This window comes from Peromyscus eremicus, chromosome 8b (assembly GCF_949786415.1).
Source record: "Peromyscus eremicus chromosome 8b, PerEre_H2_v1, whole genome shotgun sequence".
NCBI classification, from domain to species: domain Eukaryota; kingdom Metazoa; phylum Chordata; class Mammalia; order Rodentia; family Cricetidae; genus Peromyscus; species Peromyscus eremicus.
Genome location: NC_081424.1, coordinates 13006954 through 13027454, shown reverse-complemented (window position 1 = coordinate 13027454; position 20501 = coordinate 13006954). Strand labels below are relative to the sequence as shown.

Sequence of the window (20501 nt, the reverse complement as noted above, 5' to 3'; positions counted from 1 at the left end):
TATGTGACACTAAATAGAAAAAACAAACTTAAATTCAGTGTCTTCTCTATTCTCATAGCACATTTCTGATACCACAAGTGTGAGGATTCTCCCCACCTACTTAGCAAGCCACTTATATAGTATGAGATGCCCGGGGGATGTCCTCTGGTTCAGTTCTGTTCTCACACTAATCTACCCAATAGCATCAAATCTGAGAGGTGAAGGTTCAATCAGCAGTCACCATGGGATGCTAACAGCAGATTAGAGGTTGTTTAATCTGTGCTTATGAGTGGCAATAATTCCAGGTTTCCATAACTCCTATTTAGGTTCAATTATTTTCAGGGGTGGTTTAAAGAACTCAGAGACAATTAACTTATCAGTATATTATAAATAATACTAAAATAATACTGATGAGAAGATTAACAAAAGGGTGCAGAGCTTCCTTGCACTTCCAGCCTACCATGACCCAGTAACATCCATGTGTTCATCTCTTGAGATGTTTTCTGAATCCTATCTTTGAGGGGGTTTATGGAGGTTTTGTTATATACCATACTTGATAAAACTGGTGTTCAATTCACCTTCAACCCTTCAAAACCTCCCACAGGTTGGAGGATGGGGCTGAAAGTCTCAATCTCTAATCTTGCTTTGATCTTTCTGATGACGAGCACCCAAAGACACATTATTTTGAAGATCTCAAGGACAGTCATATGCCAAGAAACTAGGCTGAACCTATTTCCCAGCATCACAGACACAAAAGCCCAAGTAATTACCTTAGCAATTTTATCCCTGTAATTTGTTTTATAATCAATGTAGATATTATTTTTTTCTGACAATAGGGAGAAACACCATAATTCTGCTTTCCTGGATATGAAATTTTGAAAGCTTTTAAATTCAACTTTGTAGAACCCCCTTCTCTGCTTGAGAATCACTAACAAAAAATATAGTTGGCATTTGTAGTGGCCATGGTTCATAGCTGTAGACAGTGAAGAACACTTTAGAAATTAGTCAAGAATAGCAAGTTTTTTTTTTTTTTTTTTTTCAAGACAGGGTTTCTCTGTGTAGTTTTTGGTGCTTATCCTGGATCTCACTCTGGTAGACCAGGCTGGGCTCCAACTCACAGAGATCTGCCTGGCTCTGCCTCCCGAGTGCTGGGATTAAAGGTGTGTGCCACCACCGCCCGGCCAAGAATAGCAAGTTTTTGCTGGCATTTAGAAATGTATGGGGCATCTCTAATTGTCACAACAGCATGTAATGTCCAGGGTATAAGGATGTTCAATGCCTGCACAATGACTATTTCACAGAAAATGCCAGAAATCCCTTTGTTTGGTTTGATGATTTAAGTCAGAAAATCTAGAAAATCCTGATAGGTGTTTTGCTTGAATATTTGATTTCTAAGTTAAGTCCAGTGACACAACAGAACATACACAGAGGCAAAGACTATATATGTCTTTTCCTACTTGCCACCTAATTGTGTATAATTGTGTACCATATGCATGATGTCTCCTTCAGACAAGACAATGGTGTGTGTATGAGGTGTAGTAAATCAGAGTCCAGGTGAGCACAGAACAAGCATGCTGCATCTATGACTGAGTCAAGGTGCTGACAATTTTAAGATCTCCATTTGAATTGGAATTTGTTGCAGAAAGAAGATGGTAACATTCAAAAAATACAAGTAAACAAAGAATCCTAGCCAGGTGGTGGTGGCGCACGCCTTTAATCCCAGCACTCGGGAGGCAGAGCCAGGCGAATCTTTGTGAGTTCGAGTCCAGCCTGGTCTACAAAGTGAAATCCAGGACAGGCTCCAAAGCTACACAGAGAAACCCTATTTCGAAAAATCCAAAAAAAAAAAAAAAAAAAAAAAGGAATCCTATCATATTTCTTCTTGCTCATGTTTCTTTCCTGTGACCAATCATCTTCCTGAAAATAACATACAAAGAGCAATCTAGGGTTCTTTCTTTTCAGTCCTTCCTTATCTATCAGTAAGCAGAAGGTAGAGAATATTGTTAGAATGTATACATATGAAGAAGGGAAATAAAAACAGTTGAATTTGTTTTGTGCTGAGTTTACACAGTTGTGACATCACAAATACATATGGATGTGGAAGCCATGAAATTCCAATTAGGCAATTTTGGTGATTCCACATGAGTGAAATACTGCTATATTTGCATTTAAAACTGCTTTGTACAATATAAAGATGAATGGTGCAATTCATCTAAGAATTTAAATTTTCATTTTTTCCTTAAACTGAATTAAAAAGCAAATTAAACTGGAGATGATATTGTATGTCTATAACTCTAGCACTCAGGAAGCTAGGACAGAAAGATTGTATGTTCCAGGCCAGTCTGGGTTACAAATCAGCAAATTTAGAAAACACCATGACCAGTGGAGGGAGGGAAGAGAGGAAGGAGGAGAAGGGAGATGAGGAAGCAATGGCAGCATAATAGTTTAGTACAGAAAATGACATTTTTGTCTCTGTAGTTGAACCAGACTCTACATTTTCACTTTGCTCTGAGGCTCACAAATCATGCAACTGGACATGACTGGGCTGTTTAAGTAGTAAAGGATTAATGGACACAATTTAGATCACAAATCTTTCAAAGCCAGAGAGCAAGGTCTAGAAAATGTGCAACTAGAAACAACTTCCAAGGAAAACAATGCCTAGAAGAATGCACATCTCACATTAGTGTTATTCTTGTGGAAACCCGTCCATACATACCACCTGCAAGCCATCATTTGTAACACTAGAAATAAATACTCCTCCCAGAAGAATCAGAGACTCTCACCATGGTATCTGTCAGACCTCATCTTTCTAAATAACAGGTGAATCGTTGTTATTCACTTTTGGTGGCTGGAAATTAAACTACACACTGAAGCCAGTTTCTGATTGTTAGCATTCTTTCCAATTAATCCATATTTAAGTAAATCATTCTGGTGGTTTGGGAGTCACTTTAAAAACTTGAATACTAAATATCAAGGGGTCCACACTCTTTATGGCTGGTATTAAACATTTATCATCATGCCATTAATTTCATGTTAGCACTCTAGCTGCAAGGGAGTCTGAACCAGTTTTTACTTGCCAGCTTCTAAAGTACAAAAGAGCAAACAAGAAGGTTGTAGTGGCTAATCTTCATTGTTAAAGTGATTAGAGTTAGAATCACCATGGAAACACACGGCATATCTACAAGGGTGTTTCCAGAAAGGTTTAACTGACAAGGAAAGACCCACCCTGACTGTAAACAGCACTATTCTATAAGTTGGGGTCCCTGAATAAATTAAAAGGTGAAACTGAGCTGAGGACTAGAATTCATCTTTCTCTGCTTCCTGACTGGACAAAATATAAGCAGCTACCCCATATTCTTGTTACCATGTCTTCCCCTTAAGGACTATATTTCCTTAGAACTTTAAGCCCAAATAAACTCTTCCCTCCTTATGTTTCTTCTTGTTAGGTGTTCCGGCCACACTGAGAAAAGTTGCTAATACAGAATGGACTGGCTGTTGTTGAATAAGAAGCCAGTATGTTCTCCCCCAAATACAGTGGTCTTTGCTTACTATTCCAGATAATCAATCACTAAGAGGCAAATGTTTTAGACTGATGTTGAAAAGTATTAGTACAGACGGGTAGGAAGGCTCTGAGTAAATGGATAAGATGGTAACTGTCAGTCAATTAGCTAGAATAACTGAAAAATGTTAATTGCTATCATTGAAATACATTTCTTATAATTCTGGCATATAAACTCTGCAAGGATAGATACCATGTCACCATCTCTCTCATTACCTTAGCAAATGATAGCTATTAAAAAAAAAAAAAAAACTATTTAGGCCTGGCGGTGGTAGTGCACACCTTTAATCCCAACGCTGGGAGGCAGAGCCAGGTAGACTGAGTTCCAGGCCAGCCTGGTCTACAGATCGAGATCCAGGACAGGCTCCAAAGCTACACAGAGAAACCTGTCTCGGAAAAAACAAAAACAAAAATTTAAATTTATGTTTGGCATTTTACATTATTGTACATATAGTAGTCATCTGGATGTGAACTTTCACCCATATTATTAAATTTTGAATCTGATTACATGCATGAAAAGTTAAAATGATTTTTTCATCATTTCATAGATGAGAAAATAAACTGATAGTTAGCAGACAAACTCACTTATCTAGTAAATTAAATTTTAAAACAGAGTCACTAACTGAAAAACTTTTTTTTCCAGGAAGAATATATTTATAAAAACTATTAAATTGTGGTTAGGAGACTGTTATCAGGTTTTTTTATTTGATAATCAACTTTAAATTACATGTAATGGAAATAATATTCCTCATCTAAAGCTGTAAATGTTTTTCAAGAGTGAACATTATTTCCTTGGAGTTCTAGAGGAATGTGAAACATGGCTGTAAGTGCCCCTTGAAAAAGTAAATAATGTTTAAAGAAGCAATGGTCAAGAATCTTGTTCTAGAAAGAGCTGCTCTTACTTTGACACTTTTCATCAGAAACAGTATAATTTAAAAATTATGTATGATTTTATCAAATATAGGATTCTCAATCTTATACTGTTTGAGAAACACAGGTGGGATACAGCTGGCTGGTGGGGTTGCTAAGAAAACAGATTGCCATTTCCCATCCCCCCAAAATGTGAGTTAGTAAGTGACAAAAATATTACAATTTAAAAAATATCCTAAGTGCCACAGAACACTGTGGAAATCACTGACATTGTCAGTTTGACATTCTGCTTATATAAGATACTTATTTTACCAGAAAGAACATTAAGTATGCACACATTCACACACACACACACACACACACACACACACACACACACACACTGCTGATGAACCTAGGGCTTGTCCGTGGTAGTCTTATTTTAAAATCACTTCTATAGTCTTTTAATACTTAAAATCAGTTTTTAAAAATTTATTTTATTTTTATGTGCATTTGTGGTTTTGCCATGGGTGTCAGGGTCCCCTGAAACTGGAGTTACAGACAGGTGTGAGCCATGTGGGTGCTGGAATTGAACTCCGGTCAGCGCTCTTAACCCCTGAGCCATCCATCTCTCCAGCCCTGAAAATCAATTTTTAAAAATTTCCCTTGTACTAGAGCTGGTAGTAGGTTATGCCCTGGTCTTGCCATTTATTATGACGCTCTTGAGGGTGATCTACTGCATTGATCTGTCTCAAATCACTCTAAGCATAGATTCATATTAGCATTTATGTTATAGAAACCTTCTTTCAGTGATGTGTCCCTTTAAGCATTTTGATTTTATGTGAAAACCCACAATGGCTGCAAACAAGGAGCTTTCCACACCACTCCAAATCCAAGGCAATATAACCAACCAGTAAAATGCACCTGTATAATTTTGTAAGTGGGACAGAATGAGCTCTACTTTGGATGGATAATGACTGTCGAGTGTCCTAATTCCAGCGGCAAATATCAAAGCTGAAACCATAGTTTCTGGTCCTATGAATTAAATCTTTTTTTTGGGGGGGGGGTGGAACCCATAAAGATTAGTTTTTAAGAGAAGCCCTTCTTTTACACGTGAGAAAACTGAGGCCTCAAGAAACCAAATTATTTGTCCAAGGTCACGCCCAATATTAGTGACCACGCCAGACAAAACCCATAGGTTGTAATTTAACATCCACACCAGCAGCATATATTCTCCTCACTGCCCCCCCCCCCCCCGCCCCCAAACCCCTAACTGCATCACTCCATCACCGTTCAGGCTACAAATAAAGTTATTTTTTTTCTAACGGTCCCCCCCCCCCCCTTTTGCTTCTGTATCAACCCGTAGTAAAATCTTGCACAACGTGTACATGAAAACACGGTATGAGCCTTTTTTTTTTTTTTCTCTTTATGCCCAAACTGTCTGTGAAAGGCTCTCAGGGCTCAGCCCGGTGGCCTGGAGAGGAGTGGAGGGAGGTGACCCGGGCAAACAAGTCTTTAATGTGTACTTGCTCGTGCCGGAGGAAACCACAGTGAATGTAAAACTGCGGGGCGGGTAGACAGGGGGCGGGAGAAAAACACGACGGTGGGAAATCCCTGGGCTGTGTCTCTGCCAACCCTGGGCAAAGCTGGGCAGGGCCGCGCGTGAATAAATCTCATTAAGTGGCCGGGCGCAGACACTGCAGCACCGCAGAAGGGAAGGGGGGCGGGGTGTGGGTGGGGGTGGGGGGGAGCGAGGCGGAGCGCCAGGCTCGCCCGCCGCGGCTCGGCCGGGGGAGGGAGAGGGAGGAGGGAGCGGGAGGAGGGAGCGAGCACCAGGGCGGCCCTGTTAGAGGCCGAGGCTCGGCGCGTTACCTGAGAAGGGCCGGCCCGGCCCGCGCCCCGCCCGCCCGGCCCGCCTGCCCGCTCGGCCTCCCTCCCTCCCTCCCTCCCTCCCTCCCTCCCGCGAGGCCCGGGCCGCACGAGATCTGCGCCGCGCCTCCTTTCTCCCGCGGGCGGCTTCCCTTCCTTACCTTGTGGAGGGGACAAAACACAAAACAAAAAAACAAAAAAAGAATCCTCTCCGCGGCCGCCCCCGCCTCCTCTCTCGGATGTGACATGGCGGTCGGCGAGGCGAGCGCCAGGAGCCGTCAAACCCCGGCGCCCCTCGGAGCCTATCCATGACATCGGCGCTCCGCTCTCCCCCCCCCCCCAATCCCCCCCCCCCACCAGGCCCCGCCGCAGTGACCCGGCCCACAGGCCGAATCATCGATTCCTCGGCGCGCGCCGCGCGGCCCCGGCTTCCCGCCAGCCCCTTCCCTGAGCCGCGCGCTCGAGGCCGGCGGCGGGGAGGAGGAGAGGACACCTCCCCCCCAACTCGTCCCCTCCCCCCCCCCCAAAAAAAACCGGGTCCCCGCCGGGGCGCGCGCGCGCTCGCCCTCCCGCCCGCCGCCACTCTCGCTCGCACGCACACACACACACACACACACACACACACACGCACACACACACGCGCGCACACCCCTCCTCCCCCTCCCCCAGTGGTTGCGTCCGTGACATCATCATCATGGCAACAAGAGCTGCAGCCTGGGACCGAGGAGCCCGTGTGATCCCCGGCGGCGGCGGCCGCGGCGACAGCACCAGCGGCACCACCCGACCCGACGAACGCGCCAGGGCTTCTCTCCGGCTGCCTGGGGCCGGGAGCGTCTGAGGAGGAGGAGGAGGAAGAGCAGGAGGAGCAGGAGGAGGAGGAGGAGGAGGAGGCGGCAGCACACCCCAGCCCCGCAGCCCCCCGCGCGCGCGCCACCGCCGCCGCCGCCGCCGCCGCCGCCGCTCGTCTCGGGCGTCCGTGCGAGGGGAGGGGAAAGGGGGAAGCCGAACCGAGCGAAGGGGGAGGAGGCGCCTCTGCGGAGCCGCCGCCGCTGCTGCTGCCGCCGCTGCTGCCAGGTCGCCGGTGGAGGGGAGGCGGTGGCGGCGGCGGGGGCGAACATGTTTTCGGTGAGGATAGTGACTGCCGACTACTACATGGCCAGCCCGCTGCGGGGCCTGGATATCTGCCAGTCCCCCCTCACCCAGCTCCCTGTCAAGAAGGTGCCGGTGGTACGAGTCTTCGGAGCGACCCCGGCAGGTAAGCGGGAGCGGGAGCGGGAGCGGGCGGGCGGGCGGGCGGGAGTGCGAGCGCCGGGGCGCCGGGGCGCCGGGGCTGCCCTCCCCGCCGCGCACTCGCGCGCACGCCGCCGGCCCTCGCCGGGGTCGCTGCGGAGTCTCCCCTCTTCGTCGCTTGGCTCGCCCTTGTCTCCCGCGCGTGACAGGAGGCGCACAATTAAATAAAATAAAAAAATATATATATGTGGGTTCGTGCGAGCGCTGCGCCCCCCCCCCTCCACCCCTTCCGCGGCAGAGAGGCAGCGGGCGCCGGGGATGGACTGCGCGAGCGGCGGGCGGGCTAGGTGCCTGGCTCGGTGGGCACGGTGGGCTCGGTGGGCACGGTGGGCTCGGTGGGCTCGGTGGGCTCGGTGGGCACGGTGGGCACGGTGGGCACGGTAGCGGTGCCTCGTCCCCCCCCCCCCCCCCCCAAGGACGAGTTCGCGGGTCCTTAGAGGTCGGTCGCTGATGGGACCCCGGGCCCTCGCTGCATCTCCCCAGTGCCCTGTTCTAGAAATGGCTTTGAGAGCGGAGGCGAAGTGTCAGCCCCGATGTCAGTCGCTCCCCGACGCCGGCTTCTCATCCTCGCTCTCCTCTGCCCCTGCCGGAGAGGCTGTGGCTTGTAGAAAGTGGCGCCCGGGGGCCAGATAATCTTTCTCATTGAAGTGACCATGTGGCTGCTGTGCAGCCAGTGCAGGTCGTGACGGGGACGGAGCGGCATCCTCAGGTGCCGGGCTCTCAGGAAATGGGCATCCACGGAGACAGGGCATACGTGTTTGTGTCGCCCGACCTAAAACACTACACTTAATGGAGGTGAATTCGTTAGCAGACACAGCCAAGCTCAGCAGCGTGGACGGTTTACAGTGCCTCTAGGCTGGGTTGTGGGGTTGCATTTTAAAAATAGATTAAAAAAAAAAAACTATTTAGAAGAAATGGTGGGGGAAAAATGACAAGCTATGTTCTGGAACGCTCGTTGGGATTTATAATACAAATAGGATAGTGGCCACCTGTACAAGGTTTTTGTGTTTTTTTTTTTATTTTTCAGTTTTGCTTTTTACATGCTTTAAACTCTTAACGTGAAATGATAAAGCCGTGTTCTGGAGGGGGATGTTCTCACCAAGGTATTGCCCCCTGGGGTGGTAGATAGCATTTCCCACTTGATGCACCTCGCCCTCATCGCCATCCATCTTTATTACTACAGCCCGCGTCTGTGGACTACCAAGATTATAATACACCTTCCAAAATACAGGCACCCATTCTAAGCTACTACCTTTTAGCGTGAATTCTCTTTGTTAAAAATGTCAGTGCTATAAATAAGATTTGGTAAAAAGACTCCTTTTTAAAATAGTGGAAGTTTGACGCTTGTGAACCGTGGAGGATAGAGAATTTGAATGCTGTTAGCAGTTGGTGGAGAGTACAGCCCTTGGGACTCGGAAGACTGGAAAATAAGAGGCATTATAGTGTTCTGGAGGATAGATAGGTTTTCTACCCTTTTAAACATCGTGGTGCTGTCTTTGTTTTGATTCGGAGTCTCGGAGTAATACACTGCCTGGTCTCCCTTCAGCTGCAGAGAATGATAGTGAAGTTGATTTTCAGGTCGTAGAGCAACATGCTGATAGGCTATGTTGTGGTGTTCCAGTTTGTGGGTGGTTGAGTTACTTTGCTACAGTTTTGTTTTTCCTGCTACACTCACTAAATATGTGTCTCTGGGTGATTTTAAAACTGTATCATGTAGGAAAGTTTTGTTTGTGGAAATACATGAATTTCACTAACAGCACAATTCTGTGAAGGAATATCCTTTACAAATAGTAATATTTGTATATGGTATATACACTTGTGTTTCTGAATATTGGAATGTGAACTATTTCATAAGAAATATTTATCTCTTTTCTTCCTGAATATCTTACAATAGGTCGCCAGCCCCTAATTAAAAAAAGAAAAATCCACTGTTTTTATGGTGTTCTATGAAATGAATAATGTAAATGAAGAAAAAAAAATACTTTTCATACAATTAAAACCAAACTTCGAGTTGCTAAGGGTTGAAATCAGGTTGAAATCAGGTTGAAAGAGGTATAATTCACAGACTTAAAAAATTTGTTTCAAGCATGACACATGGATGAATGTAAATGTCAGTTTAGGACTCAGTAATCCATGCATTAATATATGTTAATAATTTACTTGGTTGGTATATGCCTTGGAGCTGAGGTCAAGAGAGAAAACAATAAAATAATTCCTTACATAGTATAAAACAAATCTTGTTTCCACAACAAGAAGAAAATTGAAGGCCTTGGCATACACTCAACAGCTACAGTTTTCATAAATCAAGCATTTTTAATGTCAGAAACTCCCAGTGGAATTAATATTATATTCAATCTCAAGAAAAACTAAGCTGCAGAATTTTCTGCTTTTGAATTCTCTTCCCAAAGAAAACTAGTCCAGGCCATGTAGAGAAATAAAACTTGAAAATAATTAATATACTACAGAGGCCAGAATATTTTATTAAAAATCTAATGCTTGTCTGGTGTGTGATGCACGATCCCAGCACTTGAGAGGTAGAGGTAGGTGGATCTCTGAGTTCAAGGCCAGCCTGTTCTACAGAGCAAGTTTCAGGACAGCCAGGGCTGTTAGACAAAGACCTTGTCTTGGGGGAAAAAAATCTGAATGCTAGAATTTGTATTGAAAACAAATTTACTAGTACAAAATGCAGGTAGTTCATATCTTTACTAACAAGCAAAGACAAGAATGAAAATTTGTAACATCTGATAAGTTCATGAAGCGCCATAAACATCTTCAGTTTATAGGTGTCAATTTTGGAAGTCATTAATTCTTTATTTTGGTTTGGAAAAAAGATTTTTTTAAACAGAATTTGCTTTTCAAAGAAGGTCCTGAATAATAGCATCAGAAGAAAATTTCTCTCAAAATGGCTATTTAAGAATTATAAATTCTGAACTGATTGGAATACTGCTATTGCATGAAAAGTAATTTTCTGCTTTAGGAAACAGTCCAGTTAACTTTTGTTGTCCTGTTTTAAGGACATATTTTGCGTAAAGTAAAAAAAAAATATGTCTTGGATTTAAAAACCTCTGTGTTTTGAGTTGAAGTCACTTTATTTTATTTTCATGTGAGTGATGGAATTACTATTAAAAAACCCATTGGCCAGGCGTGGTGGCGCATGCCTTTAATCCCAGCACTCGGGAGGCAGAGACAGGCGTATCTCTATGAGTTCGAGGCCAGCCTGGTCTACAGAGCGAGATCCAGGACAAGCACCAAAGCTACACAGAGAAACCCTGTCTCGGAAAAACCAATAAAACAAAACAAAACCCGTTGGTTCTTTCAAACTCAATAAAAATTTTTACGTTTGTGTGTGTGTGTGTGTGTGTGTGTGTGTGTGTGTGTATGTATACATGTACTCAAGCACCATGTTGTATGCGTGGAGGTCAGAGGGAATCCTTCCGCCATGGGAGTTCTTTTACCAGCTGAGCCTTCTCATTGGCCCTAGACTCATTTTGTAAAAAAGTATTGACAAGCCCGGCAGTGGTGGCGCACGCCTTTAATCCCAGCACTCGGGAGGCAGAGGCAGGTGGATCTCTGTGAGTTCCAGGCCAGCCTGGTCTACAGAGCGAGATCCAGGAAAGGCGCAAAGCTTCACAGAGAAACCCTGTCTCGAAAAAAGTCTTGAACATTATTTTGATGCAGCTGTGTCCCAAACATTATCATTTGTAGGGAAAAAAGTCTTTTTCTTTTATAACAGCATTCTAGTAATTTGTCTTAGTGGAAGAAGGCAAGATTATGCCTAAAGTGTGGGATACTGCCTTTTCATTGATATCTGTGACAACTCGGGAATTCACATAAAATCCTGCTGAGGACCTGACTCAGGTGAGGAACTGGATGCTGTCTAGTTTCCAGGCCTCATCTCTTGCTTCATTGCTTGATGTAGCTCCCCTCCTGCTGAGCTTAGACGGCTCTCTCTTTCCTCAGCACCAGGTAAACCTAATTATCCTTTCAAAGGGCTTTCCCGCTGAGATGCAGAGTAGGAGTAAATAGAAGAGCAAGGTATTCACTAACCAAGTCCTGGACCAGAATAGGCCAGACAGACTATAGCGGGAGCTGGTTGCCTTCAAGATTAAGGTCAGGAATTTACTACTGCTCTCCTGTAACTTTTCTTCCTACTTGGCGCCTATTTTTTAAAAGAATGTTGGCGATAGTAACATGAAATCAGATGTTTTTTTTTAAAAGCATGGATTCTAATTGTGAAATTCTACATGAGTAGAGGGGCTTGACTGATTTCTATTTTATAAACCTAGCTGTAGTGAACTATTATAATGACCTGTTTTGGTAAATTGGTAGATTATTAACTACATTTTTATGAATATGATTTTTGAAAACTATAGCACTTAACTCAGATTCTCAAAAGATTGAGAATCTTGTTCGCTCTTTTAGCTAAACATTCAAAAATATCTTAAGATCATATAAGACATCAGTTATAATTATTAGAGATTTTCAGGACCACACAGAGATCTAGTTAGGCTAATCGTAAACAAAATTGGCCACTTTAATAAATATTTGAAGTATCAAATAGAAAGCTTTACTAGTTGTATTATATTTGACTAACATCATAATCAGCAAATTAGAAGCAGGCAGGAGCCCTCTTGGTTCTGGAACACTATGGAGAAGCTCCTATGTCTATCAACATACTCTCTGCGCCTTTGTTAGAGCAGCATTACCCTCCAGAAACACAGAAAACAGGTGCTGATAGACATGGAAGTGTAAAGTGAGCATAGACTAAAGTTTAGGTTGAAACAGAAATGTGTGAAGGGATAGTGAGGATCCAAGAGGAGGGTGTCGTGACCACCTGACAGGCAAAAAGGGAAGGCCAGGAAAGGCTTCATGAAGGAAGTATGGATTAAATCATTTTAAATTGTTTAAGAATTAAAAATTTGGATAGAGGAGTAGATACAAGATAATTCACGAATGAAGAAAACTTTTCTCTAGGGCAGCTTAGCAATGTATATACCAAAATCCTTGAATTGTTCCTTTTTGACCCATTGATTCTTGTTTCAGGGATTTTAATCTACGAACATAAATCTTTTGGCAAATCTGATTATATTTTGAATCCGTCTACTTTTCATTGACCATCACCATCGTAGTTTCCAAGCTCCTGACATTTTTGAAAGGGTTTACTACAATAGCCTTCTAATCTTGGTTTATCCCAATCTACTCTGCCCCTTGTAATCTGATTTCTACACTGTAATCAGATTTTTTTTCAGAATAAAATCCTGTTTACATCATCACCCTATGTGCTTTAGTAGCTTTCAGTTGTATTTAGAATACAGACAAAATTCTTTGTATTAATGTGGTGTTAACTACCTATCTCACAAGGTCTTTCCTGGCCCCACCTTTCTGTTCAGCCATGGCTTGAGCCATGTTCTTCTTGCCATGTTGGTCTCTGTAGTCCTGCCATATTGTCATTATTTCAGTCCCTTTTTCTTGCTGTACTCCCTCCCACATCGAGGGTATTGTACTTGCTGTTCTCTGTGAGTAAAATATTTTCTTTTTCTTCTTCAGGGAAGCCCTCCCTACCCACATACATTTAAAGCTTCTTCATAGCATTGTTGTAGTTATTACTTTGTATATGTTGGCGATTCATGTTTAGCTTTTCCTCATTGTAACCACCAGAAGTGCTAGTGATGTTTTTGTTGTTGTTGCTCACCACTATAGAGCGATGCTTACCAGAGTGTTTGAAACATAAGCATTCATTGCCAGACTTGGTCAATGGATGATAGTCATCACAGAGAATAGTCCCAGATACCTAACAGTTGGGAATTAGTTACATAAAGGGAGCATATTCCAGCAAAATATTATTCATTCCGGAATCATGTTTTAGATTATGTAATAACATGGAAAGTATTGTCATCATATTTTGTGAAAAAATCAGTTTACAAAATAGTCATTTAAATGCAGAAAAATGAATTGAAATATAAAGGTTGATTCTCTGTAGAAACTGTGTTTTGTACTTTTCACATTTTCTACAGATAGCATATATTGACTGCATAGTTTGTAAAAGACTGTTCACATGCTTGTTAAGAAAAAGCCAGTTTCATAGGTGTTTTTCAGAAATATAGTAAGAAAAAGGTATGATTCTCATTAGGGTCTCCAAAATAAATATCCATCAAAGTGCAGAATTGCATAATGGTGTTTTGATCTTCATTATACTTAGCTAAGAAAATGTCAAAGACTTTTTTCTATTAAAGAAAATTAACAATTTCTAGTCGAAGTATGTCCGTTTGTTTGTGAAGTTATTTCAATTTTAAAGTGTGGGTGTGGGAGTAGATATATGAAGGTGTGTTTTCTTGTGTTGAGGGTCAAACCCTGGGCTTGTGTAATGCTAGGCACGTACTCTACTACTGAGTTCTATGCCCGGGACTTAAAATGTTTACGAACCTGGCATGATTTTGACACATGATAACAATGCAACAGAGAAAAACTCAGAAATAAACTCATGTATGTTAATACTTTAAAACAAAGATACTATCTTTGATCTTTCAGTTTGGAAAAGAATGGTTATTTAATAAGGATTTTTAAAATAGATTGCTACTATTCTGGAAGGGAAAAAAAAGTTAGCTTCCAGAGGAGTCAAAAACAAACGTGAAGTAAGAAACAGGATAATCATTTTTGATGTAGTTCAGGAATGATAAATGTCTTTCGGATTACGAAAAAAACACTAAAGCTAGATTCTGAATTTTATAACACAGAAGTAAAATTCTGTGTGGAGGACAAATCATAAACTGTAAATGGACTAGTAAACTCATCTGTACCTTTGAGAAAGGACCAATTTCTAATAAATAGCTCCTGCCAATTGAGGAATGAACAAAGAAAATTCATGTGAAAACTGCTACATGTATATAGTATTTCTTATAAAGTTATAATTATAGCTATAACATATTCCATCATCTGTTATATTTGCAAAGCTATTTAGGATAAGTTGAGAGTAGCGAAGAAAGAAAATGCCAGTCTCATACATTGTTGGTAGGATTATAAGGTACTCATGCTCTATGTAGAGCAGTTTGGAAATTTTCAGTTAAAAGTGTACTTTTATGGTAAGTTAGCAATTCTACTCAAGGATTTTTATGTTTCACATTTTGCATATGTGTCAAATAAAATGTAAGAATATCTGTGGCTGCAGTGTGATGCAGTACTGTATGTACATCAGTGGTGCCATGTCGTAAGAGGAAGCAAGAAAGGTGAAAGACTGGAGTATGTTTTAGATAGAGAAACATAATGTAATGCATATGTACTGTTGTCTTTGGAAAGAGAGGAAAATTTGGTGATAGTAATTGCCTCCAGTGAGTAGAACTGGTTAAAGTTCTAGTCATAGGATTAGTAAAAGCAAGACAAAAGGAAAAGTTCCTAATAATTGCTGTAAACAGCTGCAAAATGATTGGTACAATACTGTTTAATGTTAAGTGTTGTTAGAGATCTTCTAATTCGGAGCCTTTAATTGATGGGTGTGGCTCATTGGAGGGTGGCCCTAGTGAAATAGAGGCTTTGGGGGTACCTATAAACACCAGGGTGAGTAATAATTTTTTTGATATTTGAAGTGCAGTAATGGAGGTGCTTTACTAATCAGAATGACTTCAGCTATCAACCATAGCAGTTTCTTGAGGAAAAGAGATTTTGGAGCTGCTCTGAACTTGTATTCAAAGTACCCGAGGAGCATGCCATCCAGTGCAAGGTGCATCTCACTGATAATGACAAGGAAGCAGAGACGGGGAGGGGAAAGACCACCTCTAGGTCCAAATCTCAATCCTGCTTTCCATGTGCATTTGATGGACCATTTTAGCTTGCTGCAAAGTAACTAATAGAATATATATGTCCCCTTAAAAAAAAATCCTTGATGTGAAGAAGTTTGAATTGAGAATTCATACGTTATGAATTTTTCATTATATATATCAAATAATATTATAATACTTTTTTTTTTTTGGTTTTTCGAGACAGGGTTTCTCTGTGTAGCTTTGTGCCTTTCCTGGGACTCACTTGGTAGCCCAGGCTGGCCTCGAACTCACAGAGATCCGCCTGCCTCTGCCTCCCGAGTGCTGGGATTAAAGGCATGCGCCACCACCGCCCGGCTAATACTTTAAATCTTAACACACACATATATATTTACTATCTATGCAAACCGTCATGCAAATGTTCCATGCATTCTTCTGTTGTCCAAGGAGTTAAAAACCAGTAACAATGTGAGGGTGGAGAAAGACCATTCTAGTCTTATTTTTTATATGTATATATGTGTGATATATTTAAAACTTCGTATGTTGGAATATATATAACATTATATATAAAAAACATTATATATATATATATATATTCACACACATGAATTTTAGAGAGGCAGCAGCTTCAGGCAGTGTCCAGTAGTTGATTGCTATGGGGGTAGATTTGAACACTGGGAATCTGGACAGCTTTCACTGCTTCACATTGGCCCTTACTCCCTCAAATTTGAGGGGATATTGTAGGAAGATAATGATGACAATCGAAAGATGAAATGTGGAACATTGGTAGAATTATTAATTTCATGTATATAGTTCAGAACTCTTTAAAGGCCTACTGTGTCTAGGAGAGAATATAATTGTAGAATAGATTTGAGTAAGTTTGTGTGTGTGTGTGTGTGTGTGTGTGAGAGAGAGAGAGAGATGATTGTTCTTTAAGAATAATAAGTAAAACTTGCATAAATAAAGATTTAGGACAGTTAGAAATGAAAATCAGTGTTAAAATCATACACAATTAAAAATGTATTAGACTTCTCAGATTCCTTTGCTGGTGCGCATTTTCCTCTTGCTTTTCATTGGATTAGAATGCATTCAGTTAATATGAAGTAAAAATGATTGTAGTTTAAGTAGGTTGCATTTAAATAGGGTAGGTTGCCTAATATTAGTTCCAGTTGTTTCAAAGAAATGCTTATAAATTTAATGAGTGTGATATGTGATATGCTTTGGAGTGTGTGTTACTTGGTACCTAGTTGCTATTTTAACACCACAGTGATATTAAAGAGGAAATGATAGGAGTGAAGATACAGTGAACTTTGAGTATAGTTATGTTAACTTGTAATTGCCATTCAAATATAAGTAATACGGAGATGGATATCTTAGGCAATCAGAAAGATACCCACTATCCAAACATGATGTAGATGTGTTTAGGGGACAAACATACTATTAGTAAGATTAAGACTCCCAGTTACAATCCTTTAACCTTTTGGTCGTTTTTAAAAAATTATACTTTGAAGATTTCCAGATGATCCTGTGTTGCTTCTGGTTCTTATAGATTTTTAAATATTTCAATTTGTTTAAATGAAAACTAGTTGCTTAATTATTATTGGGAAACTGGACTGTTTTCTGCAGCAGAAATTGAATATATGTCTAACAGTGATTTCTGAAGCAAATGGATAGTCATTGTCAGTGTAAAATTATTTATATATACTTTCTGGCCAATTCTATTTTAATTTTGGATGATAGTTTTGGGAAATACTAAGAATTCGAAATCAGTTTTTTTAGGGGTAATTATTTAATTTTCTTTGGGTTCAGGGAACATTAACTATATAAACAAATAAAAAGTGTTACCTCAGAAATGCCTTGTCTAATATTTAACAGTTTGTAAAAGTTTTCTATTTTTCTTACACTTCTTACAATTGCCAAGAAAGTGTAACAAGAATTAAAAGAAGTATTTTAGTTTGCATATACATATATTTACACTTAAAAGTAATTTATATATTAAATTAGATTTGTTTAAGATGTGAAAGAGATGGCTTTGTAAGTAAGAATACATGTTGCTATGTGAAAGAATGTAAAGTTAAAACATGTTGGCATACTCCTAGTTTCTCAGAACAAGAAAATGACTAATCTAAATTTCATTTCAGAATAAAAACCAAGACAAGCCACATAAAAGCAACCTAAAAATTAAACTGTCATCATATTATTTGTTTTAAAACTATGGAATAATATATCTGAGGAAGATTACTCTCAAAATTGTTTTTCTCAATTTCAAGTAAGTAATTTATTTTGGTTAATATATTGGGGGTGAGGGGGGTGGGGTGATCCTTGGCATTGAAGTGGTACTCATCCTTAAAAGTAACAACTCAGATATCAAACTCTTTAAGCCTCTGGCTCCTTTGACCACTCCCAAAGTTTATCTCCTTGGTTTTCTAAGTCCTGGCCCTTCCCCACACTGCTATTAAAGAACTTACTGCATTAAACATTGTTTGTAGAAACAGTCAGCACTATCCTCAGGGATACCCCCTCACCCCCCAATAACTCCTCCATCCCACTGCCTTATGTGCTGAGATACCCTGGGCAAGTTATTTTACTTCTATGTGCCTTAACTTCCTTCTCTGTAAAACAAGTTTTAATGATTTCTACCTCACAGGACTATTATTACTGAATAAAATAACCAGCAAATGTCTGCCGTATAGTAGCATAATGTTACCCTTTTTTATATTTGTCTCCAGAGTCTGCCTTGTTGCCTCTTGTGTACTAAGTGCTCTTTAAAACGTTTGAATTGAAGTGAAATGGAAAATGTACCATTTTGTACCATTTATGTATTCCTCACATTAGTGTAAAGTAGGTGGCTTGCGCATTGTGGGTAGGCTCTTTATAGTTGGTCAATGACTCATGTCTATGGATGAGAGAATTATGTATTTAAAATACCTTTTAAAAGTTGGCCAATTTTTATAATCACCCCATCCAGGCATAACTTTAAAAACAAAACAAACCCTTGTTTTATGTAGGGCAGGACAATGTCCATGTCTGCTCTTTGCTTGAAAGAGAGCAGTGGTAAGCCATTGCTTAAGGAGTAACTAGTTTTCCCAGTGCTGCAGATTAGGTTAACTGTATTTCTTTGAAGGAGTCTGATTTTCCAAAGTCATTAGTGGTGCTTAAAAAATACATAAATTATGATAGAACATATTAAAAGCATATGCCAGATGTCTCAGGAAGGTGACTTGTCAAAAGGGATTTATTGCTTTGCTTGTTTTTGCCTTTTGTGAATTTATAATACACATACAAAAAATGAAGCCTCTTTTTTGAAAACCTATTTAAGATTGTGGGGTATAGGCCAAATGATTCATTCTTCTCTAGTGCTTCAGTTGTCTTCATATATTTTGTAAAAATATTTTCTCAGGGTTGTTTTTTTAGTAACTTCTGTTAGCTCCCCCCTGCCCCCCCACAAAGTCATAAAGATCTTCCAAGTTAATTTTGATGTATCATATTTTGGTTGATTAGGTTTAAGGTTTTTAAAATAGAAAGCATATGTTAGCTAAATACTTTTAATTTATATTATTTTTAATAATGGATGTTGGACCATTTTTTTATCTTTATTGTATACGATTTTCCAAGTAAGTTAGTCTTTATAACTATAAAAAAGTACTGTTTTCTCCATTTTACACGTGAGAAAATGAGATGTGAAGAGGCTAATTGACTTTTATCTAAGTTTGTAGCATGTTTGCCTCATAGCATGTGAGATCAAATGAGAGACCATGTCTTAGGTTATTACTCATCTAGACCAAAGAAGCAGAAAAGCAAAATACGAGATCTTTCAGAAAACAGTAATAGTTATTGTCAGTAAATGACAGTGACTGGGAGCATATTCTTAGTCACAGTAATAGTACACTACTTACCCATATTGATCCATTTTTTTCTTAAGTGGTACTATCTATTCTAAACGTTGTGTGATCATTTAGACGGAATTACTTTATGTAAATGTTTTATAAGGAAATTGAACTTTACAGTTAATTTAATAGAACATATTTTTATAAGTTTAGTATAATTAAGGAAGTAGTATGTGAATCGACAGTCAGATCTTCATATCTGTAGGTTTTATGTCCAGGGATTCATCCAATCTCAGAAAGTATTTGAGGGGAAAACCCAGTTGCATCTGCGCTGTATTGTGTACAGACTTGTTTTTTCTTGTTATTGCTTCTTAAACAGTTGAATATTGCAACTGTTTGCTTTGCTTAGCATTTATATTGTATTTGGTGCTGTAAGTAACCCAGAGATTATTTACAATACATGGGATGCTATTGATAGGTTATGTGCAACTATCACTCCATTTCATATAAGAGACTTAAATATCTGAGGTAGAAGAATGGGGACTCTGGACCAGTCCCACACAGTTAGTGGGAACAACTGCATTCTCACTGTGGAACTTAAAAGCAGAAAAGTAAAGTAGGAATTTTATTTGATCAAAAGTTTTATTTTTGTACCCACTTTTACTAACTTTTGCTGTACACCAACCCTCCCTAAACTTCCTGTTGTCAAGAAATAGCTGTATTAACCTCTGATTCTGGCCTCCTATTAGTTAAGCATCTCTATTACTGCTTCTCTGTGGGCTTGTTTATATGTCTGCCATCAGTGGATAGGTCAGGTGGTTTGTCTAGGATAGTTTTATTTGGTCTGGAATTTGCTACTGGCTGTTATCTAGGGTGCCAGAGAACCTAAGTTTCTAGTAGGCTAGCCGTGACTCTTCACCTGAAGATAACACCAGAGCTTCCAGGAGCAGCAAGTAGAGGCAAGCTCCATATGTTTTCTTGTTTGATGGTCCAAAACAAATCACAGCGACTGTCCTTAGGGGTTTCCTAAGGATGTATGGCTAATTAGGGGGCCATTATTATAATCTGTTATACTGTTGCTGGCTGACTCATTTTTCCAAAGGGCCCGCTTGCTGACAGTATGACATCATTCCCTTTGTTAAATAAGTAGTATTTTTTTTTAAATTTTAAAAATAATGTTAGGGATTGAACCCTGTGTGTGATCAACAAGTATTCTGTTGCTGAGCTATACCCTCAGCTGGAGGTGTTTACATAAATAGTATATTTGATGATTCAGGTAAACTTAATTCTTTATGTTACTTACTTTTATTCTATTCTTGTTTCTGCGTAACATTCACAAATACCTACATTGTCCACTAACTGTACAATACGGTATTA

At 40.4% G+C, this 20501-nt stretch overlaps 1 protein-coding gene and 1 long non-coding RNA gene across 4 annotated transcripts in view; one reads left to right on the top strand and one right to left on the bottom strand.

Annotated features, from left to right (window-relative positions):
• The window catches only part of LOC131918749 (uncharacterized), a 39786-nt gene extending 33246 nt beyond the window's left edge, over nucleotides 1-6540 (bottom strand). Inside the window, exon 1 of the long non-coding RNA XR_009381078.1 lies at nucleotides 6418-6540. This is a non-coding gene — a long non-coding RNA (uncharacterized LOC131918749). The remainder of the gene's footprint in view (nucleotides 1-6417) is intronic.
• Nucleotides 6541-7279: 739 nt separating this feature from the next.
• Nucleotides 7280-20501, top strand: part of Rev3l (REV3 like, DNA directed polymerase zeta catalytic subunit) — a 153610-nt gene continuing 140388 nt past the window's right edge. Inside the window, exons 1-2 of one of the 3 annotated variants that reach the window (XM_059272525.1) lie at nucleotides 7400-7511; nucleotides 17439-17566. Coding sequence is in view for 1 of the 3 variants with exons in the window: in XM_059272524.1 (XP_059128507.1) it covers nucleotides 7373-7511 (139 nt within the window). In the remaining 2 variants the exon portion in view is untranslated. Of the gene's footprint in view, nucleotides 7512-17438; nucleotides 17567-20501 lie in introns of all 3 variants that reach the window. The other 2 variants (XR_009380972.1, XM_059272524.1) reach the window with 2 other exon arrangements.